This window comes from Lagopus muta, chromosome 12, assembly GCF_023343835.1.
Source record: "Lagopus muta isolate bLagMut1 chromosome 12, bLagMut1 primary, whole genome shotgun sequence".
Taxonomy (NCBI): Eukaryota; Metazoa; Chordata; class Aves; order Galliformes; family Phasianidae; genus Lagopus; species Lagopus muta.
The window spans coordinates 2,961,812-2,987,018 of NC_064444.1; the positions used below are offsets into that span (position 1 = coordinate 2,961,812).

The window sequence follows — 25,207 nt, forward strand, 5'->3', positions numbered from 1 at the left end:
AAATTCATTTATTAAGAGCCTGATCAGGAAGAAGAGAGTTCATCTCATTCTTATTTTGCAGAATAACTTCATTAATCACTCTTATCCAACACTTCCATTTACTTCAACTTGTATATTACAGGGACTCAAAAGACAGACATGCAATTTCCTTTACTCCTAGGATGCGAAAAAGGATACGTCTTATTCCTGACAGGGTAAAGATTGACTTTTAAAGCCTGGGCATCAGAAAGGTTTATTTGTTTGTCTGCAGAACAGCCTCCAAATTTCTCAATCTAACATCTCCTGGAATTCTAACTCTAGTTCCCAGGATCCCAGCAATCCCAAATAGCTCAGGCTCAGTCTTCTCAATACAACCATTAATGACAAGAGTGGCATTCATTTGGGGGAGGTTTTATTTCACAAATAATTCAGAAATAAAAAGAAAAAGGGGGGAAGGGAGAAGGGAGGGAACAGATATTTTACAATTCTGTATTTAGAAAAAAATATATATAGTTTATAAACAAACACACAGCCCCTCGAAAAACATGCAAAGGCACACAAAAATTTACAAGAAACTTTTATACATAGGAAGTAGTAAAATACATCATTTTTCATAGAAAAAAAAAAAAAAGCAACTCTATGAACTGGCCCTAAATACATAGACTGCACAACTGACAAAGTACACGATTGGAGGCTCTTCAACCATCTGTTGGCTGAATGACTGCCGATGACTTAAAATGAAGAAGTTAATGGAGCTAGCAGGCCTGAGTGCACGCTGGCAGCTGGGTTAGCTAGAACAACTACACAGCATCAGCTTTGCCATGAGTTTAACCAAATGCTTCAGCATGGCTGCACCCAGGTGCATTAGTTGGCATGTGCTTACCAATCTGCTGAGCTAGGGTCTAAGGAGGAATGTGTCTGGAGATGTAAAGACCTGCTGTGTCTTTAAGCTGCATAGAAATATGTTAGGCTAAGAAATGTTTTGGTATTAGAAGTAAAATCAGTAAATATTTGGCTAAAAACTGGTACTGTCCCACCTATAGGTGAATAGTTAGCACACGTGATTACAAGTGATATATCATTACTGTCTTGGAGGACCTGATCGCACCTAATTCTGGTGGAGGTATGTTTAAATTAATAGCACCCAGGACCTCAAATAATATTTGCGTAGTAAAGTCACAATTTCTCTTTTGTACAACAAATACAAAAATAAACAGACAGACTTAAATTAAGACCAGTTTCTAAAAACCCAAACCAGTTGGCTGAAGATAAAAATATGCAACTTTAACTTGAATTAAGCATTTTAAGATATTTCTGTTGGAATGATAATTCCTACCTTTCTCTTTTTCCATCAGGTAGATACATCCCAAGCTATTTGGATTTGTATGTGCTCTACATTAATCCTCTAGGCTTTTCTTCAAGAGCCCTCACATTTATTTCCACTATTTTACAGCATACACAATTGTCACGGACAACATATTAGAGGTGGGATCCTACACTGGTTTTGAGGCATTTTATGTGCTCTTGCAATCTGCATGAAGTCAGTGGGAAGGAGGCCCCTGGATGCCTAATGTCATCTCTTACACTTTCCACTTCAGTCAATGGCCCTGTGGCTACCATTTGGCCTTTGATGGTCATAGATTCCTGCTGCAGCATTTAACGGGCTCGAGCTAGACTGCATACAGCACAATTAATCACAGTGGGCACAAACAGGGAAGCCTTATCTCACTGCCAAGATCTCAAATGCTTCCAATCAGCAGTTTTTCTATGATATGTTCCAGCTGTTTTTAACATCATTTTACCTACTGAGAAAATACAAGTATTATTTCTTCCTATCTAAAGCTGTACACCTTGGAAGGCAACGCCGTAGAAACAAAGGTGAAAGAAAGTCGTTTCTCTGTATCTCTCCGAAGGTAGGCTTGCTGTGCAGCCTTTGTGTTTGGAGACAACACAAAGCAGTTACAACTTCTTATTTTGCAAAAGGTCAGATTTCACAGAGAAACCCAACGGAGAGACAAATTGAGTGATAAATGTAATTTCCTTGCTGATTTCACGGCATTTGCACAATTTAAGAAGTGCTTAATTTTTGGTCTGTGTTTTGAAACAGCTTGAAGACATGGCTTTTAGATCTTCCTTGATTAAACTGAACACAGCCTGAGCCTAAGAATGGCTAGGAGACATCTGCCAAGTAGCATGAAGTATTTCCCAATTTGTTATACAATATTACAATCAAGTTAACAAGCAGAGAGACTCTCTGTTTGCAAGGACTGAAGAACTAAAGTTTATGTTGCCTTCTCATGAGCAGTGAGGTTACTGGATTTTGTGCATCAAAAGACAATCATCCTTGTGTTTACACCAAGCCTGAAGTAAATTTCTTATGTGAAGCAAAGAATACTCTCTAGCCATAAAGAGTAGCTCAGGCCAGGCTGTTTTCTTGGCTCTGAAATGCATTTGGATGCGTGCTCAGACATCGCTAACAAAACATCAAATAATGTCATGAAAATACCTATGGGTTTTGCAGAACAGCATCGTGGATGTTAAATGCTCAAGGGTACAGCATTTATACTGAAAGGTGGGATCTATCATTGTCAAAAACAGTGTAAAAAAACTCATCCATCCCAACTTGCGTCATATCTTCCAAGTCTCAGAACTGCACACACAACAACAAAGAGCTTCACAAAGGTACAGTGAACATGCTTCCTACGGATGCAATCATTCCTAGCAAAAATAAGATTAACATTGTCTCTACTCTACTACTACAGATAAAACAACCAGCACTGCTGTATAAATACGCTGCATTTAACTGAAATTTTATTGTAAATGGCATGTAATATAATATGAGATGTGCCAGCACAGGAGCCCCAGTTCACTGACTTCTCAAGAGTTACCAGACTTGCAAAGTACCTGCAAATGTTTGACCAGCAAACACTAAACCTGCTGTTGCGATTATGGGGTGGCCTCATTTTCTGCAGCAAGGATCTCTGCCACCATCTCACGTCCCACTCCAGTGCCCAGAAATCCCCGACGTCTGGTCGACAGAAACATTCTCTCCCCCTCCATACAACTTGGCCAAGTGCAACACCGCAGCAGCCAACATGGCGGCACCGTTGCATCTCACCTCGTTAGGAAAATACCAAATGCTCTCTTCTTTTGCACATGAATCACCAAACATAAACAAATCTCAATCTACTCAATAGCAGCCCAACCTCTCCCCAGAAGATGCAGCTTTTAAAACAGTTTCTCATTTCAGAAGGCCCAGCGCATGGACAGTTGCTCACTTCTGAGTCCGTATGTCATCCTGTCCACAGGAGAAGACGCTTCACACTCCCAAAAAAGGCATCCAGGGCCAGGTCGAGATCCCTATGGCTGCTGTACATTGAGCCACTGCAGTTCTGTGCAGCACACCTCTCTCTTAAATTGAAAGTAACAACAGTTTATCATTGCTGAATGCCCCTAGAGGAAAAAAAAAAATGCAAAACAAAAAGATACAACGCTGAACGGTGCGATGAGATGCAAACAGCTGAGTCAGAACCTGGTGTCCATTTTTTTTTTTTTGTCTTTTTCTTTTTTTTTTTTTTTCTTTTCTAATTCCCTGAAAGAGATTGGCAAGGAGGGTATGTTCAGAGCTGATGCTATCAGAGGAGCTTTCCTGTCTCTGGAGATCAACGGAGAGCTCTCCTGAAGAAACTTGCACCTTCCCTAGGAATTTACTGCTTCACGGCAAAAATTCGGAAAGCGTTTCCATCTGAAGGACTCCTCAAGCTGGAAAAAATAAAAAAGAAAAGAAAAGAAAATGCAATGAACCAAACATAGGCATGGTAACTACAGGAGGTGTGGTGCAAAAGACCTGCAGTCACCTCTGAATTTCTTTGAGGTGCACTGATTCAGTCCCAGCAGGAACTGCCGCAGGCAGGAGAAAGACAAAGGGTGAGAAAGAAATCTATCTGTTCACATCTGGTTTATGGTTTCCACAAAATTAAAAAAAATTTTTTTTTAAAAAAAAAAAAACCTACATTCAAATGGCCACAAAATGGGCTGGGAAGCAAACAGCTCTCTTACAACGCTAGCTTTTATCTGGGGATCATTACGATGCCTATGGTTTGTGCATAAAGAGAAACATGTTTCACCAAAAGCAGTAGTCAATTAGGCTGGCAGGGTCCCAGGACTCATCTGGCCCATCTCCATGTGCCAGCAGTGGGAGCAGAGAGGCAACCAATCTGTATTTCCACTTTCCATCTTCAGAGTTGCCCCCCAATAGATGGAGCAAAGGTTTGCTTGTGTTCTTGTCCCTGCTGTGCTGCACAATTCCAGCAGAAAGGCAAAATGTCCTATCACCTGCAAAGTGCATGTACTAACAAGGGTGAAGATTCAGAAGATCTTCCCTTGTACAAAAGTAGATCTTGCCCAGTAGGCAAACCTGTCCACTACCTTTTTGGATGCATATCTTTACCAAATCTTATATCCTACATCCTGAAGTACCAAGTTCTCACCTTGATCTTTGAAATGATTCCACCATCCTGTGGGTTTCACAGCATGGAGGTGCTCCTTATCACTGATTGGAAATAACACTTCCCAAATCTTCATACTCATCCCTACTGCTAGAGCATCTTTGGTTTCCCTCACCTCCCAAATCACAGCTGGTGCTCACATGATGTGTCACTGCTAAAGGGAAAGTCCATTCTTAGTTTTGCCAGAGCTTTTCGTGCAAGCAAGAAGTTCTCTGTTAGTGTAAAAGATAAGCAAAAGAAGGATAAAGGTGGAAGAAAACTCATAGTAACTGTAGTTTCTGTGATGTAAATGCAAGCTGAAAGCAAATCTGCCAGACTGCAGATCTGATGATCAAAATGCTGATCCTGGTAGCTAAACTCATATCTTATGCCTAATGCTTTCCTGTCTCAGCTTTTCTGCTTTGGCTTTTCTTTTCTGAGATGCTACACAGCACTTTGTGGTATTCATTGTTAGAATAAAAATATCAAACTTGTTCAGATTGCTTATGATTAATAAAAGAGGAACCACGCAGTGCAGTCAGAACCATGCCAGTAGTGACCAAAACACACAGCAGTGGCAGAAGTTATGTTTACAAAGACAGAGAAATCAGCACCATCACATCAATGTGTGAAAAAGTGCATCACAAAATGAACCAGAAATAGAAAATGAGAAAGGACTGAAAGAGTTACAGTGACAGCTGTGATCTCTCTGGAGGTGCAGAGTTTTGGAGGCACTGATTTAACATTTTTCACCCAAACACCATGGTTAGACCAGAATAAGCTCTGAAAAATTACAAGGGTAGAAAATCCATCTTCAAAACCTGCCTGTTCATCTCTGTAGGTGTTAATTTAGTCATCCTGCTTTTGGTGAGAATTTAGGAAATTAATTAACACGTCCCACAAACCAGAGCTCAATGCAGATCAAAGCACTACCCAGGCTGAACACTGCAGAAACACCCATGTTTATCTTTCAGATAAACAGGTTTGGAAACTTTCTTCTTCAGAATTTACCTCGTAAGCATTGTCCAATACTAACTGCTGGACTAATTACAGCAGTGAATCTTAATGATATGGCAAGATGTATCAACAGTGTTGCATCCTTAAATAAAAAATTGCTTAACAATATTTCACACCCTTCACACTGATCTGAGAGCAGTCTTTCACTTGTGGAAGGTGAGGGCAGGACAACATGCTCTATTTGCTTGAAATATCTTGAAATTCACAGTGATGCTCCTAAGCCGTGTTTCCACCCCACCAGCTTTGCTGGCTGTTATCTGCTGACTTTGACATAAAATTGAACGTACAATCGAACGCACCACTGTGAATAAGAGAAAAGTGCAAAGAAAAATGTCCCACCTCTCAGACTGGACTCCATTCTTTAAGGATCCGACGTAACTTTTCTTCTTTTCTACAGGCATCACATCCACAAAGCCACCTTCTTCATCTGCAATGACTCCTGCGTGCACTGCGCTTTTGCAGATACTGGAGCTCTGAAATACATGCCAGCATTTTCACTTACAAAAATATGTGTTTTACATCTGGAGATTTACCTTCCTCATTAATATCATGTGTAAGAGGAGAATAAAAAAAAGAGCGGAGCCAAAAAGCTATGAAACAATTCTGTCATTCTTAGGGATGGTCATGGGCCAGATCTTGTGGGTCCAGGTCTCAAATGCAGAAGTGAAATGGCTGCAAGAAGATCCAGCACTGCTGCAGAGGACAAACAGCTGTTCCTGCAGCAAAGCTGTGCCTGGGACACTGTCCAGGGCCAAAGCTGACTCAAGGGCAGATTTCCAGCCAGTGACTTTTTTGTCTGTACCAGAGAAACCACAGTGGTGAGACCTCTTTCCTATTGACCAGCCACCTTGGCACAGCTTGTTCACCAGGTCTCTTGAAAAGTAGACACTCTTCCTGCATTAAGCTCAATGACCTCAAATTATCCAAGAGAATTCATGTTCTTCTTTCTAGGAAAAACAGAATGGCTGCACCCCCAGACACGTAGGCTTTGGGTACCTGGATAGCCCCATTAGTTATGTAGCCCAGTGTCCCAGTGTCCCACTAGTTGGATAAACCATTGTCCCACAAGGCTACACTGAGCTCAGGGGGATGTTAACACACCCCTGATGAAAAGATTAAGATTCCTCCATCACACTGTTCTCCTCAATGTGCAGAGTCAGAAGAGTAGGAGGAATACAAAACATGAACAAAAGATGACTAAGTTCCCAAAGCATCCAGGAAACAGAGCAAAAGCAGAGGAGGTTTAGGCATAGTATAAAACTTGGCTATCAACTCTCTAAAGGATTTACATACAGCAAGCTGGAGCAACGACAAACAAAAATCAGCTTTGCACAGGGAACTGCAGCAGGTGAAAATCCCAACTCCATAAACTCTCTGATGGCTAAAAACCAAACTACCACAAAACCAGTGCCAAGGGCAAACCTTCCCATCGCTTATGTACAATACAGATCGTTCCTTCTTGCAGCCATATATGGCAGGTTTGCCTTGTCCCCTATATATTTATCACTTTGGATCGCCTATCTCCTGGCAGATCCCCGAGTTTTGAGTGCCCATTTGGTATTTTACTTCTATAAATGGGCAAGGGAACACTCTGTTTAGAAGATACGCTGCAAATTTGCCCAAGTATGCAGTGGGAAATCTGCAAATCTAAAATCGGCTCATAAAATTAAACTGTCCTGAATCAATTTGCAACACTCTCCACTGGGAGATATCCTAAACGACGTACTTCTGTTTTTTTCCAGGACTTGCTGTTCTGCTGCTTGCTCAAAGCTTTGACCAGAAGGCTTTTTATTGCATTCCCAAATCCTCCTCTTATCACTCTGTTGGATCGCTGTCCTTTTCCATCCCAGTCCAAGTTTTGCTTTGATGCATTGCACACAGGGCTTTTGGAAGATGAGTCATTACGAGAATAAAGGTTTTTCCCCTCAAAGACAGAAGTACGACAACAGCACAGACAACGCGATGGCTTTCCATGGCGTGGTCCCCTTTACGTCTTCATCAACACCCATGCAGGTCTCCTGGGATGCTCTGAGAGCTTTTCCCGCTGAAGTGGACTCTGAAGCACCCACCATAAAATGACAATACTTCTTTATAGTGGGCCATTAGCAAGAGACTGAGACTGTGACTTCACCCATAATTTCCTCATTAGTGGGACTGGTTTAATCATTAAGTTCCTATCTCAAGAGGGTTGAGCCACCCAGCTTGGTTAGCACGGGTGATAAACATCTCCTTTGTTATGTAAGTCATCAATCCAGCTAATTGCCACAGAGTTGTGGATAAAGGGCCTTATCTCAAGAGCAGAGAGCCGTTTTCCCTCCCAGATCCATAGGGCTCCTGTGCAGAGATGAGGAGATGTTGCACTCCAGAGTCAGGCAAAATGACCAGCGACAGTGTCTTGCAGAAATTAAAAGCTCTTTTATAGCCCTGATAAAGCTCCCTAGGTGTTCACACAGCTCCCAGCATCTCCTTAGAACTGGGCAGCTCTTCAGCACAACCTCATGCTGATAGACACTTCTGTCCTTTCTCCCCCATTTTTCTAACTTAGAAGCCTCACCATGAGGTTGACCATGCATGGTCATAGAATGGCGTGGCTTGGAAGGGAACTGAAAAGTCTTCCAGTTCCAACCCCTCTGCCATGGGCGGTGTTTTCAACCACTGGATCAGGCACTGGATGCTAAGAGGCCACCTGGAAGAGCACTGATCAGAGACAGTGCAAAACACATCGTTTTCTTTTAGATAACTCATTTAATTTGACTCAACTGGAGCACAGTTCCCCCAGGGCCATGAAGGTGCCACTCCAGATGTGCACATTTGTGGCCCTGGAGACAAGCACTTGTCCCACCCAGCTCACTGTCTGCTTTAATTACATCTCAGCCAGGGCTGGGGTAAACTCACAGCATCCCTGCCTGGAGAGCATCCTGCATCCAGCTATACCAGCACACAGTGGCAAAAGACTCGGCCCAAATTCCCCCTGCTTCTTTCTCTGGATAGCTTTCCAGCCTGAGCACTTAGCAGTATCCACACCTCCCCCCTTTTGCAATACACCTTTTACACCACCCTCAAACTCCTTTCTCCTACTGGCTTATTTTTTCCATTTTTCTACTCATTCACCTGAAATCCAAAGTCCTTTCCTCTTTATATCCACAGCACACTATTAGCACGGGAGCCCAGAAAAAAACAAAAGGTTAACCAAGCCCTCTAAGGAGTGACCAAATAGTCTTTCTCTTCCTCTGCTGTTTTTTTTCTTTTACCCATCCCCATATCATGGTCCATGACCCAGTTTATGAATCCCCAAGGGGACGGTAGGAAATGGAACTTGGGCTTCATTGAAGGCCACTAATCCTTTTGCGTCAGCACAGATCAGGAAGAAATGCCTGGATGCTGGTCCTCACCTAAAACCCTGTCATTGCAAGCCCTGTTCAGGGGTAATCTGAGGTAGTGAAAGAGAGAGACAACTATTTCCCATTTCCTGCAGGCCAGAGCATGCGAGGAGGGGTAGGGCAACAACTGTACAATGGTTTTCCATGTGAGCAGAACAGTTTGTGCAGCTTGAGTAGAATAAAAAAAAAACAAAACATTTTCCCCTAATTATTGTATGATTTCCATAGGAAGTAGTTCTCAGGAATGTGCACAGCTCCATGTTCACCCCACATAGGGAATGTAGGAGCTCACTGGGACCCACGATCGGCCCCAAAGCACGCTCCTGAGGCCAGACACCAGCCTGGAAGAGCTGGCGTTTCCAAAGGCAATCTTCAGCAGGAAAAAAAAAAAAAAGAGGCACCCGCAGATGGAAAAATGTTGAAACCCAGTTTTTAGAGGCCTAATATTAAGAGATTTCAAGAAAATGACTCTCTGCCTAGTTTTAGCATCAAGTCTCTGCTCATCCCCATGATCAGAGTTTAGAAAAACAAACCAATAAAACCAACTTGCATGCTTTCTTTCCACTGCTCCGTGCCGTGTTCTGACTACTCAAAAACACTGTTCAGCTCCCAGAAAGAGGACAGGAGGGGGAAAATGGACTATTTTTGCCAACAACATACCGTGGCTGAGTATGTAGGGTATATAATATAAGCCCATATGATATAATACCCTATGGTATTTATCTGTAGGTCTCTAAACACTTCAGCAAGACAAGACAAACACCACCACCATTTCACATCCATCACTCCCCAGTCACAGAGAGGTTAAATGACTCATCAAATCCCAGAAGGAGTCATTGACAAACACTGGAAGGGATCCCCAAGCTTTTCTGGTGCCATTTCTTCCTTCATGCACATTGACCCCATGGCCACACTGTGATAACCACGACAAGTTTTGTTGCAGAGTAACCCCTCCTCAGACATCGCATCACACAGTGCCATCAAGGAAAGGAGCATACTCACATCTGCATAAATGTTTGTGCCAAAAACCGGTGCCCAGTAGGATGGCTCGTCTTTACAGTGGGCTGGACAATAAATCCTAGAAAACAATTTATTCAGATTTATTCAGGCTCAACAGGAAAGCAAGCTGCATTCTTAGGAGATTTCAAGTGCCTGCATCTGGTCTGCAGGTGGCAACAGTGAATCTAATTATTGGCTCCCCTCAGATGACTTTTGGTAGGTAGTGTAAAGCTTCAAATGGAGGGCATTTGAGCAGTAAAAGAGGGATTCATCTTCCATGGCATTTTCCAAGTGGAGTCCTTATAATTCCCAGACCCTTCCTGACTCATCTGGCCAAAAAACCTCCACTCTCATTGGCTCTCAGATTGGCGATCTCAGCAGCCCTGCTCCCCCTACCTTCCCCTCCTTCTCCCAAGCAGGGTGGGTTGCAATGGGACACAGGCTTGCTCACAGCACACACTTACCTTGGGCAATGGGTCGCAGGCTTTTTGAACTGGCACAGTTCAGCTACTGTGGTGTAGCAATCCAGTGTCTGTGCTGTGGAAATAAATACAAAGAGGTAAAATTACTAGGCCTAGTAGCCAAATCAGAATTATGATTCTTTGAAGGAAGAAGATTCACTCAAAAATATACAGAACCTGGGGACATCTAAAAGTAGAACTCTACTGTATTTGTTTATGTACTCATCATAAGAAATTTTTGTAATTATGATGGGTCACACCTACTAACCAATTTCATACATATTTTGTGATTCATTATGCCTTTCCTTACACTTATTAAATTAAATACTTTTTTTTTTTTTTTTCCCCCAGTTTTTATACACGATTCACATATTAGACTCAGGCTTTCTTATGAGGAAGGCTTATCTTCTATCATATTACTATCAATATCTCACCACATTGCAGCTAATGTTTGGATCTGACCATGATCCATCACCAGAAAATGCTGTTGGAAATGGCCAGTTATGACCATTTTCTGCACCTTCCTTCCTCTTAGATCCCTACAGAAATTTTTAATATGTAATGGTGGAATTGCCCATAAAGGGTGATGGATCATCACCCTTCTGGAGTTTAGCTGTGGTATGGGGCCATTCCACATGATCGCTTAAAATGAAAAAGAGAACTGCATGAATGATATCCTCAAGCACTTCATAAAACTCCAGCAACAACAATTTCCTCTCAACTTGACAAACTCCACACTTACTTGCGACTTTGGAAACCATGAATGCATTGGAAGGTTTATTTTTCCTGCAAAACAAGCAGGGAAAAGTATTAAAAATACACAACATAAATTTACTTGAATCACTGTGAATATATACGAGTAACAAAGACAACTGAACATTTGCTTGTATTGAAAGCAAATACAAAAACTTGTTCCCAAAGGTCTAACCTGAAAGATTCCACACCGTTCCTGGTAGACTTCACAAAGGCCGGCGTCCTCCCCTTCCTTGTAATATCAACAAGTCCTCCCTTGTTGTCCAAGATGCCATAGTGAATTGCAGCCCGACATATGCTTGATGACTGAGAAGAGCACAGCAAATAATATATGAAGTAAATCTCATTCACAGAGCAGCACTGACCAACCGCTCTGCAAAGCATGAAGAAACAAAATCACCAAATGCCAAATAGAAAATAACCTGATACAACCCTTTGGAATCAGGTTGCTAAATCTTACTCTCCTGACACAACCTTCATCTATTCCTATTATTACCATTATTTAAGCACAGCTTGGTTGGATGACAAAACATTTTTAAGTAAAAAACCGTACACTTAGATATAATTTAGAAGAAAAGCAGCACTGGAAATTCACAACCAGTATGAAATTTTTCCACTTCTCAACAGAACATTCAAACTCAAGATATTTCTGCTAAAACCACTTGCAGGAGGAGGATATCTGCAATCACACAAGTTGCAGGGCCAAAATATGACTTGTAGTCACAACCCAACGGTGAGAATGGGGAAAGCAACCATAAAATGCATAAATAGCCTTTTATATTCACAACCTTCCTTTGCTCCAAAAGTAGTTTTGATGGGAAAACAGTGCTAGCTCAAGATCCAGCAAATCAACCCAGAATATTTCACTGTTTCAGTGTTTGTAGTGTGAAGTTTCTGTTCAGACTGACCACACTAAAAAGGAGACCCTTAGAAGAGCCTCCTAGTGATCCCTATCCATCACTTCCCAGGGCTTTTACAACAGAATCAAGACTGGAATCACTTTGCCTTTCCAGACAGCTTCTTTTTTCATCACTAAGATGAGGAAAATACAGATAGTCTTTATTAACACCCAAATTACAGCAGCACAACCGGAGAATACAAAAAGCCAAATTACATCAAAATCATTGGCATTTCCCGTTTCTGTTATTACCACTAACTTCCCACAGATTACATCTATAAGCTTTTTTAAAAGTACTTACACTCTCATAATAAAATGTTCCAAAGATCTTTCCCTTACTGTACAAGCAGCCAGCTGGGCACAGATACCTAGTGAAGATATATATCTTTGAGGGTGGCGAGAAAACAATTCAAGAAAAACAGACTTTGATTCTATTTCATTTAATAGTCATTCCATTCATTTCACGTAACTCTTCCATTTAAAAACAAGATTGCAAAATAACTACTTTTTAGAACAGTTTCTCCACCCTCCTTAAAAAACCCGACCAATATTTAGATTCTGTGGATTTGGTTTTTCTCCAAGTGATAAACTGTCCCGTTCTTTGCAGAAACCTTAACCAGAAGTTCTCGACTGCCTGGGAGGGGACGAGCCATGAATTATTGGTCTGGCTTAGACAGCAGTGGAACGCACAAGAAAGGTTCAGAAGAGATTCTGCCAACATTTATTAAATGATTTTGGACACCTGGAACTGTGGGTCATGATGGCTGCAGAAAAAACTGAGTCACTTTGCAGCTAGGCTTGGCTGAGGGCTTTATATTTAAAAATAAAAATAAAAATTAAGGCTTTTTTCAAAGAGATCTATTTAGTTACAAAAATAAATGTAGTATAGGCTATGTCTTGTTTGCATGGACCTCAACATTTTTAGCCCATTTTTTCCTGCGCTGCTCCAATAGGTATCAATAAAACATTACCTGTTGCATGTTGAGCCTCTGCATTTGTCTCTCATCTTGGTCTCACAGGTAATGACTTGTGCTGGGGAAAAAAAAAACCCAAAAATTTAAATTAAAAACAAACAAACAAACAAAAAACACAGTACAAATTAAAAACATTATGTTGTAAGAAGAAAGAGCCCACCACATCCTGCTTTGGGCACCATGCACCTTTCCAAGAAGTCTTTGGTGTAGCAAGGTTAAATCTTAACAGCCTAGAGCTGTTGGTGCCTTTTGATCTAGTTACCTAAAACAGGTGTTTTTGGGAGTATTAACAGCAAAGAAACATTTGACAGCCAAAGGCTGATTTACAGCCTGAATTCTGCAGACACTACTTTTCATTCTCCATTTAATTACAGACTCTCCAGATGCTAGTGGGTAAACTTGAAAAGGATGCATTTGCTTGTCTCACCTTGTTTTCAGAATGACTGGTTTGATGAACTGAACACGACTAAGTGCTACCAGCAGAGCATATCACTTCAGAAATCATAGAATGGCTTGGGTTGGAAGGCACCTCAAAGATCATCTGGTTCCAACCCCTGTCACAAAAAGTCTTTACAAGCAAGAAATAGAAAGGAAACCAACTAAAATCCCCAGAAAACTGCAAGAAGGGTAAATGCTGAATACATAAAATTGTAAATGAGGAATGAAACCTAAATGAAGAATGAAACTCCTAAATCGACTACTGATATGAAGACATCAATACTTTCTTTAGATGCTCCATCCCTGAAGGTATTCAGGGCTGGGTTGGATGGGCCTATATGCTATCTGAGGTGCAATCTGATTTGGTGGTTGGCAACCCAGCCCACATCCAGGGGTTAGAGCTGGATGGCCTTTGAGGTCCCCTCCAATCCAACCAATCTGTGGTTCTGGGATCCTTCAAGAACAGATGAGTATTGCACTTTGATGTGCAGGTGGCTTTTCAATGTTTTGCTGCTTACTTCTGAAAGAACAAAAGCAAGAGACTGCCTTACTCATGTAGGAATTGGAGGTGGTTTTCTTGGGCTTGATGGTTTTGCTGGGCTCATTCTCTGGAGGATGGAACCACACAGGCTTGTGCTCTGAGAGCTGTGGGGTTTCCACTTCGTTGGTCTCATCCGTCTCGGTGATGTAGGGGTCTTCATAACGATAATCTTGTTAGCAAGGAGAAATTATAAAAAATAATTGCAGTGTTCACATCAAGTGGGAAATCAGATTTCTCTATCAGAATGGAGCTTCAGCCAGTCCTCCAGTGAAGCACAGCTCCTGCATGACCCCCAATGAGTCCCAGCTCAGTTGTCCACGGTGCCTCCATCACTCTCAGATCTCACCCCCCCATAGCGCCCCCATCTTTCACAGCCTCCCACTGCATAACCAACTGCCTGCTGTTGCAGCCCAGCAAGAGGATTTGGGAAATGAAGCTAGAGGAATTCATTCCACTTGGCCATTCCTCTGCAAAACCTTATGCTGTTTTCATTCTCATCAGTGAGGAAGGGGATGATGCAAAGAAATAGATAACGAGGCTCCCAACACAGCACTGACATGACCCACTCCAGTTCCCATCTGAACCCCAATGACCCCCAGCCCCAGGTAGAAAGAAATGAATGCAGCAAAATAACCCTCTGCTTTGGGCAAGCCTCCCAAGCATGGAGCTGCCTGCTTCTAAAATCCCAGCTCTTCATAAAGGAAAACACATGGCAAGGAAAAAAAAAAAAAAAAAGGCCCCTGATGCATGACCCCAGAAAATCCCACTTGCTCTGAGAGCAGCGCTGCTTCACTGGAGATTTCCCAGCAGCAATAATATTTTTCACTCCATGTCTATCGACCACTATTCCAACAGAGCTCCTCCTCTCCTCCCAGAGACACGAATCGCTGTGTTTGATTTGCAGCCGTGAAAACCAAAGTGAGGAAAAAAAGTAGGGAAAAAAAATAAAATAGAAAAGGGAATCGCTCGTCCCTGGCCAGGACCTGCCCACCCACGTCGCCTCCAGTAAGCGCTGGTGGAACATTCCCTTCCCAAACAAACCCTGTGAGGATGGGAGCGCTTCTGCCCGCAGCCTGCCAGCCCCAAGCCCTGCCCCAGCTCCAAGCCAAACCCATGCAGCTCCTCCATCCTGCAGTCGCTCACATTTTCACACTGAATCCAGGCAAATCAGAGCCTTTCAGTTGATGATCTACCATTACACCACAATGCCTAGTTATTGAAGGTGGGTAATTAAAAGCCACGACTGCTCCTAATGAAATGGTTCCGGGTGAAAGCTGGCTCCTGCACAGCACCCTGACCCCCAGCCCCACGTACCTTTGTAGCAGAGGTTGTTCTGGCACCCACCCCCGTAGCTAGGGGGGCACTCAGAGCAGGGGCGGCCGTTCTTGTACGGGGCTTCTCCAATCCAGTTGCCTCTGCAAGCACAGGAGCAATGCATGCTCATCAGATAGCCCTCCAAGCCCCACATTCTTCAGCCACTGACACTAAGGGCGTGGGGAAAATGGGTGTTTCTGTTCTCCATGCATAGACAAGTGTGGAAAAGACAGCTTGTCCCCTTTTCCATCCAACACTTGCTTTCAGCAATCCTGTCCGTCCAAGGTACCAATCTCCCATCAATATCTGCAGCCCCCATGCAGCAGCACAGGCCAGGGAGGAGCACAACTCTTGCCATTGAGGAGCTGCTCCATTTTCCATCTGGAACCATCCCCAAGAGCAAGGTGCAGAAATCCACACCTCACCCCCTGCACAACTGCACGAGTCTGAGAAGCAGAGCAGCACTGCACCTTCCTTTTTGCCCGGCCCTGCAAATAATTTTTCCTCTGAGGCTGCAGAAACATCATCCCAGTCTGGAGCAAAAGATCAAAGAGCAACCAAACAGCCCAGCAAAGCCTTGTGAGGAAAACGGTCTTCCTCATTTCACCTTCAAGATGATGGTTTTAGGAGTTTCCTCTAATGAATAGTGTGAAATATCACCTTTAAACTCCACTGTGAATACTGTGATTTAGTAAGCAGACGTAGCTCAGCAGATTACTGCTTTTTCTCAAGGAAGTACCCAGTAACAGAAGCCCTCCTTGGCACTCACTGTTGCAAGCATTAGGGGCTGAGGAGGCTAACGGAGCTGGAGCTCAGGCTGTGCCTCTCAACCCTTTGGTTATTGCTCTTTCAGCCGTCTCCACCTATAAGGCTAGATGAGGACAATGCACACAGATGCCAGAGAGAAGAGATTAAGCAAAAATGGCAGAAAGAGAGTATTTTTCCATCCAGCAGGATGGCGTGCAGTGCATCGCAACTTGCAATGGGAATTCTGCAGGAGACAGTGGGATTCCATGCGAGGAGCAGGTTGCTGAATCCCAAACCACCCAGCAGCTTTGGTAGCCAATGTGGGGAGGAGGTTTCAGCAACACACCCACGGGCACTGCCTGGCTTGTGCTGCAAGCTCTGGCTTTGGCTGCTAGCCCTATCTCACACACCTTTTATCTCAGCATCATTCTGCCTTATGACTTCCAGTGGCTCTGAGCCACACACAGCAATTTCCCTATTCTTTTTTTTTTTTTTTTTTGGTAAGTTTTAAACTGTAAGCAACCCTACTATTCCTTCTGTAGCTGGGGCACAGAGGCCGCTGCTGGAAGGACGGGCAGCAGCATTAATCAGCCCCATCCCTTCCAGCTGCTGAGCCTCGCCTGGCAGCAAGCTCCTCTCCAACCTCGCCATCTCCTGCTCTCCTTGCCATGGCAGCAACATCAAAGCTCCAGCCTGGCCCCAGCCCCTCCTTCACTTTTCCAGGCAATGCTCAGCAATGTTGAACCAGCTCCGTGCTGCAGTCTAAAGTAAAAATTTAAAGCCACAAACACCAGTCTAGACTGCCTGAAATCTCTTCCCCAGATCCTGGGCTAGTTAAGTAACCTTCCAGCACAGGGTCTGGGAAAGCAGCAGGGCCCAGCCCATCCGCCTTACTTGGGTGAGTAATTGCAGACCAGGTAGACGGCGTTCTCCCAGATCTCTCCCCAGACATTCATCTGCTTGCAGACGTTCACAGCACAGCCAATCTTGTTTGTTGTGGCCCAGACTATCTGCAAGGACAACGTGCTTATTGAGAACCCGCGAGACACGGGCACGTGTTGCAGTGACACAGGATGCAGAGGGGATGTGGAGTATGGATACAAATACATCTCTTTTACCTGAGTGTAATGCGTGCACATGGGGCCTGTGCATTTATCTGGGCACCATGGGTTGCACTCGTGTGGGTACGGGTACGAGTAATCCTTGACTTCATCATACCAGGATTGGACATGGAAAGCAGGAGAGCGATACCTGGAGGAGCAAAGCACAGGCATGGCTGAGAACACCCACCCCTCAAGTTATCACCAGCCCCTTTGTCATCCAACAGCACTTGTGCACTCCTGGCTTATTGCAAGGCAGCATCTCAGTTTTTAACACAAGCTTTGTGAATTTTATACTACGGTTTCTTAAGGCAAGTTTGTCTCATTGAGAAGGTGTTGCTTAAAAAACTCAGTAACGTGGGGAAAAAAAAAACATCTCAGTGAAAATGTTAAAGATGATTTCTTCCCCAAAATTCACAGCTCAGTCTGACTTTCTGTATTATTTATAGGTTTGACATGTCCTTCAAACACCGCTGACCTGAGATGTCCTCCTGCCTTTTCCACCCAACTACATAAAACTTCTCGTTTGGCAGAGAGCTGTGTTTTGAAAGTAAACAGAAGTGAAGGTTTGCCAAACAGCTTCACCTGAAAGCCACCATGTACCGACTTCACCACCAGGCCATTTGCTAAATCTGGATGTCCATTAGCAGTTCCTATTGGAAGACCTTTGACAGGAAGCAAGCTTTTCCCCCTCCCATCAAACCAAAGGGTAGTGCAGAGCACTTGGGGCTCTGCACGTGCTCCCCACTTTATTGCAGCTATTTCTTCATGCAGTAAGCTCCTGCGTGTGCTGCATGTACTTGGTGCAAACTATGCACAATGCTTTGCAATCTGAGGCAGCACTGATGTTGCTTGTGCTGTTCAGGAGAACGTGAATGGTGTTAAAATTATCTGGAGAAATGCGTTGGCATTTTGTATGCTATGCACACAGTGAGCAAGCAGAGCAATCTGCAAATTCTGTCTCGAAGGAGAAGAGCATTTCAAACACTTTTTATTGCTTTCATCAGCTCACATGAAGCAGGCAGCCAGCAATACAAATGATATCATTACCAACTGTAGTTTGCTCTTCCAGCCAACTTCATTAAAAATCATTCATTAGAAGTGTTTTAAAAACACAAATCTCGTGATGTCATTAAGTGAATACTTTCCGAATTCTATTTTACAAAAGAGGAAATTGAGGCAATCAAGTTAAGGCCCGTTCCTGAAAGCGCTGAGATAAAACTGATTTCTTTTTCCTCCCAGTGATTGCAGTGGGAGCAAGATTGGATCTACCACCATCAATAACCCATAGCAATCTTGAGCTTCTGTAGGACAGCCAAGAACAGCCTGATCTTTTGATTTTGTTTCCAATGGATTAACCACTCAACTTTCCAATCATTATTTAATTCTGCCAATACAAACGAGCCTGATATTTTTCATATCAGGCCAATTTCACACCAGCAAATTTCCATTACTTTCAACCAAGTTGTACCTGATATACAATAGCATAACTTGTTGATCCATTAAAGTTTCCATGCACATACAAAATGTTTGCTTTACAAAGTAGGCTTGGACCATAAAGACTTAATGACAGGGGCGTAACAATAAGCAAATTTCGCTATAGGATGAAGAAGCAAATCCCTTTGTAAGTCTTAACTTCATCTTTCCCAGCTAGATTAACAAGTCTAGATTCAAAACCTTCCCCAGGAAGATGAAAAAAATAAATAAATGTGCAAAGTGGTTTCAATAAAGACAAATTAAGAGCTGAGCAAATATTTATAGAAAATACAGCAAGAGAAAAATGGAAAGATTTAGACGAGTTCTCAACCAGCAGCAGTGGCTATTAGCGAGGAGTTTCCCAGCTCTTACCTGCCCCAGTGAACTGCCAGGTTCTGACCAATGGATCTGATGAGGGCACTGGGCCCATGGTCCCAGATGCACTGCTGAGCCCAGGCGTGGGCTGATCTTTCCAGCTCATCGTCCCAAGTCTACAGGAAGGAAAAGAACAGGTCAGTTCATCCTCTTAAGAGCATTAGATTGAGAGAGTCAACCAGCAGCAATGAGTAGGGAAAGTGAGACTGAAGTACAGCTCCTCCCTGGTGCCCAGCCTTGCGATGTCAGCACGTTTCAGTGATGTACTCATACCTAAGAACATGTTTTTAAAGACAGCTGCCTACCACAGAAGCACAGGGCTCTACAGGGCCTCTTACTTTTCCTCCTCAACGACATGCTCCTTAGGAAGTACTCTGCATAAGTCAACGTAACAAATAGCTCTGGCAAGACCTCAAGAACTCAACTAGACAATCCACCCTAAAATACAGCGAGACATTCTTGGCACATGGTTTTCTAACCCAGTCAAAAAATACAGAAATAAATAATCGGACATTCTAGTGTTTTCCTCATGGCACCCACATTTGACATCTGCAAGATTTACAGCACAAAGTGCCTCAGTTTGTAGGATTTTCCATCTGTTAGCCATAACATTGGGACGTTTCCTTGCTCTCCCACCCCCTGGGACTCCAACAGTGAATGTGCTCCTGCTCCCCACTACGGACACAGCCCATACCCCTAAACAAGGGATGAGCACATAGCTGCTGTGCCAGCATGGGGCTGAACCTCTTGCTCCTATCTCCTCCACCCCTAGTAACTGTTGAGCCAACCGATGGATGCAGCCGAACTCAGAGGTGGCAAAATCCCCAAACTCCTAAGCCAGGATCACCCTCATTAAAACTGACATCAGGTTAGAACTGACAAATCCCACTGAAGCTCCCACTGAGGAAAAGGCCTCAGACGTCACTGAGTATCACCCAGTTACATGCCAAATGAGAGCTCAGATGCTATCCAACAGCAAATATGAAAGCAGTCTCCCTTGGCTTCACTATCCAGGAGTGCATTTGTTTTAGAGGCCAGACTTGCTGGATCTGCTAGACAATGCTCTGAATTCGTTGTGTGATCTCTGACAGCTGCTCTATTCAAAGCAGTCCTAGGAGGATAATTTGTTGGGGTTAAAATATCATTGCACATTCCTACAAATAAAACCAAAAGGAAGAGAGACCATTCAGCTCCAGGGCCAGATTACAGCCCCTTCAGATGCTGCAACCAGCTGATCCTTTCCAGTTCCACCTTCTGCATAAGAAAAGCAACTTCTCATCTCAGCCATATGAAAGGAGCTATCAGAAACCACTGGGAAGGCATTTAGGTTCTCTAACATTTGAAAAATATTGAGTGTTTATACTCAGCAAGCATCGAGCACAGTCTCAGGCAGTTCCAACTGGGATGGGGAATGAAAGGAAATAGTTTGTCTCCTGGAGCTCAGTGTGTCTACACCATCTTCAGAAGGTAAAGTTGAGCTCACTGAACAAAGCTAACAGCACCTCTGAGAAGAGCTTATCATTAAGCCTCCTCAGCAAACTGAATTCCAGCAACATCCAGAGCTGCTCTGAGCTCAGCAGCTTGGCTTTGAACTCAGCAGTGGCCAAGCAAATTCTGCAAAACCCTGTGTGGACACAGCTCCGACAGTGGGAATGAAACCATTTTCCATCTCAGCCCTCCAACTCCTTGAAGGTGTATGAGATCCGACCCACCGCATCCACATTTCCAAACCTCTGTTCGGAGCAGACTATTGCAATTGTGCCCAGACACACAGCCTTTTGTGGTCTCCCACTTTGTGCAACAGGCAATGGCCGGCCACAGTCCGCCTTCCCATCCAACACACAAGCCACAGAAACTCTCCCAAGACGTTACACGCTGCTGGGACTTCAGACTTTCTAGCAGAGCCCTATTCCCTGCAGCCACAAAGGCGGAGGCTTCCAAGTCTCCTAATTTAACGCAGAGACTTTATGAGCAACAGGCTATTAAGTGGAAATTGATGTGAACATATGTTACATCTTCCTTTGATGCCTATGAGTAGAATAAATGAGGTTAGACAAAAGACACTCAACAGGCAATCTGGAGCGAGCTACAGTTTTGCATGGCTTTGTGCTTGGTGAGTAGGGAAGCTCATTTCTGCAGGCGTCAGATTACAAAGCCATCCCATTTAAATTAGAGCTGTTATTTGCCTATTTCTTCTCAGACGTGAATGCGGTCGGGAGCCTGGAATAATTTCAGAGCTTAATAAACATTAAAAAAAATAATACTAATAATAATAAAAAGATTTCAGACTTTTCCAGCTACACTTGCAGGAATTCTTTATGCCAATATTCAAAGCAGTATCTATGAAGAACACCAAAGCCAGAGGAACTGTGTGTTGTACACTCAGTTTCTTATACCCCTTCTGCAACAATCTGGCAAAGCAGCTTCTCACTCTTTGGGGAACAAGGTTGCATTCAAATTCTTCCCTTTTCCCACTTAGGCTTTCTGCTATCAGACCACTCTGATCACAAGCAGCTCCCTTGTTTTGAGATACCCACCAAGCCCATTACTGACTTCTCAAGCAGGGGTTTCTAAGAGCCTGTCGGTACACAAGATCCAAGTGATTTAGTACATGGATTGTCCTTATTCCCGCAGATCTGAAGCTGACTTTCAAAATCTGGTATGCACCATACATGTAAAATATATACATTGCATCCATATCTTATAGTGCAATAATCCTATAATGCAATTTAAAGCCTCTACCCTACTGTTAAGAGGAAGAATGAATACCCTGTATACAAAGAACTCTTTTTCCTCCAGCAGTCTGGACTGAGAACAATTTTGTTTTAACCATCTGTCTTTGGGCCTCCACAAGAGGAAAGATTTCTGCCTTTCATCACTGCTGAAAGCCATCTGAAAAGGTCAGGGTGTCTTAGGAACTGTTGTGTTCTTTCTACTCCGGTTTCATTAACAAGGAGTTTGCTACGGTCCTGGCTCCTGCACACCACTCATGCATACTCCAAAGCCACAATGGAAGAGTTGCTCATAGAGCTGCTGTAGGGTTTGAGCAACTGCACTGGGAAGATAAACACTGCTCACGCCTGGCCCATGACAAAGTCTGTATTTCAGTTTCTACCAAGGCTGAATACATGTGCTGGCTTTAAATTAACTATACAAACCCAGCAGCAAAACTGTTTCTTTCTCCACTCCATCTTTATCTATCTGCATATGCAGTAACTCTTTTGATCCCCGGGTGAGTCATGGGAGTTACTGCGCATTGCTTCCTTACTAATAGCCTCCTCTGACTGAAGCTCACCCGGCAGTAGAAAAATAGATCTTGTTCCTGGTTTATATTAGCTCCCTTTGTCACTCAAATACATCAGATACAGAACTGGGACGTTCACAAAGCAGCGTTTGGAGACTGACAGGCAGTTCTACTTTGTTATCCACAAATTAGAGCAGCATGTCTCCTGTGACGCTCCACACTGGCTCCAAAGGGAAAGAGAAAAGTTTATATACAGTGCTAAAGACAGACCATCCTCTTAAACAAGTTCAAATGAGAAATGTCCTACGCAGAACAAAGGATTAAAGTGAAATTCACATTCAGAATACACGCTGCATTTCCAAGTAACGTTGGGTAAACACGATGACATGAAAGACTGATTATAGCCTTTCCAAGGAGCACCGCCGTATACCCAGCTTCTTTCTTCGCAGCATATAGGGCCCTTTCATTTGCCCTCAATCGGCCATGAAGCCACTAGAAAAGCACACTGAGCAAAGACAAACATAAAAGCGCGACCGCGCTGCGAGCGTAAATAGCAGTCGGCCAATGTGCAGCCCGCAACTGCAGCCCTCTCAGATCCTCCGAGCCAACCAAAACACGCTTGGCTTTCTCATGCCTCGTGTTTACTCTCTGGAAATTAATCAAATCACCTCTTCTCTGGCAGCATCCTTTGGGCTGCCTGCTGGAGGATGGGCGCCTGCGGAGGAGGAGAGGCACAAGGCAGCGGTTCTTAGAAAGACATGTGATTTCTGACATGGGATGGAGCACCAGCGGTGCAACTGCTCAGGAGAAGCCACTGAAGAACAATCATCCTTCCCTACTGCCCTCTGCTCGCTCTTCTCTTTTCCTTTTCCCTACAGTCACTACAGGGAGAATTTTCCATTTGCAGTATTCATTTCAGCGCAGCTGGCAAGAGACTTCACATTACAAGTGCTATTTCTCCTACCCTTTTAAACGCGGTCTTAACAAATCATTACTCATCCAATCTGTCAGCAGGAGCACATGGCTGAAGTCAGGCTAGCTTCAGTCATAACTATATTTGCACATTGGGAAAAGGCGCACACAAAAAAAGAAAATTATTTGCCTACATCATTTTCTGGCCCCACAGTATTTGGAGGGCTTGTCTAAAATAGCTCAAAGTAGGGTCTCTGGCATCAGGTGAGAAAAAACTATTCATCTGAATTGTTGACGGTAAAGGCATGTTTCATACCAATAATTCTAAGTTCTCCCTCTGAAGTGGGAGAATCCATTGACCAAACTTTTATTTTGGTTTCTTGAGCTACAGAAAGCCAATAGTGCTGACCCATCCACCTCTCAACTCCCCAGAGCCGTGCCAGCAACTTCCAGGGACTGAGCTCTGCAGATGGAGACAAATAGGAATCACTGAAATGAATGATCAGAGGGATTGGGTTGGAAAGGACCTAAAGACGACATCCTTTAAGCACTGCTGTCCTGAGAGCTGAGCAGATCCCCAACAGTGTCATGGACGTGCCATCCCAGAACACCAGTCACAACGATATGAAAGCTCTAACAGGGAAAACACGGGTTAAATCATAGGGAAAAAATCATGCTTTTATGACATTAAGGTAATGGAAGAACCTGCTGAGGCAAACTGTGGAATTGCCATCACTGGAGATGTGTCCAGGGCCGGGCCAGACGTTAGTTTATGAATAATGGAAGCAGTCCCGAAAATATGCAGCGGATGGACGAGATGACCCTATTGCTGCCTGTTCCAAGCAAAACAACCCAATGATCTAAAGCATCGCTCACTCTGGAATGAAGCAGCACCAGGAAACCTCTCGAGAAAAGCTAGCTTCAGAGGAAATTCTGCACCTCTTGCACTATGACCAAAAAAAAAAAAAAAAAAAAGGTAGAAATAAAGCCAGGCATCAGAAGCTGTACTCACCATGTATTCCATATTGGAGGCTGATGGATACACTTGACCTCTTAATTTATTGTGGAGCATCAGTATCTCCTGTCGGTCTGAAAACAAAATGGCTCTCTTGGATCTGGAGTGAGCTTCCCCATCCTGATATTTGCTCAAAATGCTCTCCAGGTGACTCGAGTTGGGCAAGATAAAGCAGTGGGCTGCATTTGCCAGGAGCAGGACACATCCAAGAGGCAGGATCCAAGGCAGGGCAGGATCCATGGCTCTTCTACAGCAGGCAGAATTAGAGTGAAGGCAGCAGAAGAGTTTCCTTTCAGGGTCTCCAGTGGCTCAGCACGGATCTGGACGTGGGGGAGAAACAGGCAGTGTGAACAGAAGATCTTGGTATGATCCCCACTGAAGAAGCCACACAACACAGATTTTTGCTTTAAAAAGATGCATAAAGTATTATCATTCTCTTCAAGGACCAGTGGAACAGAGCACCAACGTGGGTGACGGGAATTCAAGTTTCTTTCCCCAGTGGTGTTGGGTTGGGAGCATTGCTTGGGAAGCACTCAGGCACGGTGCTGGGCGCTCATCCACAAAAAGCAGTGGGGAGCACCCAGCAAAGCCCATCTGTGACCCTCTGCAGACGCAAAAAGGAGATGTTTGAAGCTATTTCCCCCGAGAGCAGTTGTAAAAGAGGAGAACAGATCTGAATACAAGGGAAAGTATAATTCCCAGGGAGGCGGATCGCCGAGGTCAGAGAGCAGCAGGAGCTATTTGAAGGCCCTGCTCTGCCAATAGACTGCAGCCGAGCAGCTGCCAGACCTCGAGCAAGCGGCTGTTTATGTGAAATGTCATCGTAACTCCGAATGCTCACAGTTCCTGCTGACAAATGACGCACCGGGGTGCTCACTGACGCTGCCGTAGAGCGTTACAGCAGGTGGGAGCATGGCCAGAGGGTGAGCTATGGTGTGGTGAAAAGCAGACGGAGCACCCAGCATCTCCCAAGCAGATTAGGCGTTCCTAGGGCTGACCTGCTCGGTTTGATGGCTGTGTTTTATTCCCATCCACTTTCTGGCAAGATGTTGGATCTGTGAGGCTCCACCTGCCATTTCCCAATAATTCCTCCCTTC

At 43.9% G+C, this 25,207-nt stretch overlaps 1 protein-coding gene across 1 annotated transcript in view; it reads right to left on the reverse strand.

The window, feature by feature from the left end:
- Nucleotides 1-380: 380 nt before the first annotated feature.
- Nucleotides 381-25,207, reverse strand: part of CRISPLD2 (cysteine rich secretory protein LCCL domain containing 2) — a 28,454-nt gene continuing 3,627 nt past the window's right edge. The window contains exons 2-15 of the mRNA XM_048958984.1: nt 24,108-24,430; nt 18,937-19,055; nt 17,107-17,239; nt 16,883-16,998; nt 15,242-15,342; nt 13,938-14,096; nt 12,946-13,006; nt 12,276-12,342; nt 11,252-11,382; nt 11,066-11,109; nt 10,327-10,399; nt 9,866-9,941; nt 5,823-5,956; nt 381-3,741 (exon numbers count right to left, since the gene is read on the reverse strand). Of these exons, the coding sequence (XP_048814941.1) occupies nt 3,687-3,741; nt 5,823-5,956; nt 9,866-9,941; nt 10,327-10,399; nt 11,066-11,109; nt 11,252-11,382; nt 12,276-12,342; nt 12,946-13,006; nt 13,938-14,096; nt 15,242-15,342; nt 16,883-16,998; nt 17,107-17,239; nt 18,937-19,055; nt 24,108-24,350 (1,512 nt within the window). The 5' untranslated portion in view covers nt 24,351-24,430 and the 3' untranslated portion in view covers nt 381-3,686. The remainder of the gene's footprint in view (nt 3,742-5,822; nt 5,957-9,865; nt 9,942-10,326; nt 10,400-11,065; nt 11,110-11,251; nt 11,383-12,275; nt 12,343-12,945; nt 13,007-13,937; nt 14,097-15,241; nt 15,343-16,882; nt 16,999-17,106; nt 17,240-18,936; nt 19,056-24,107; nt 24,431-25,207) is intronic.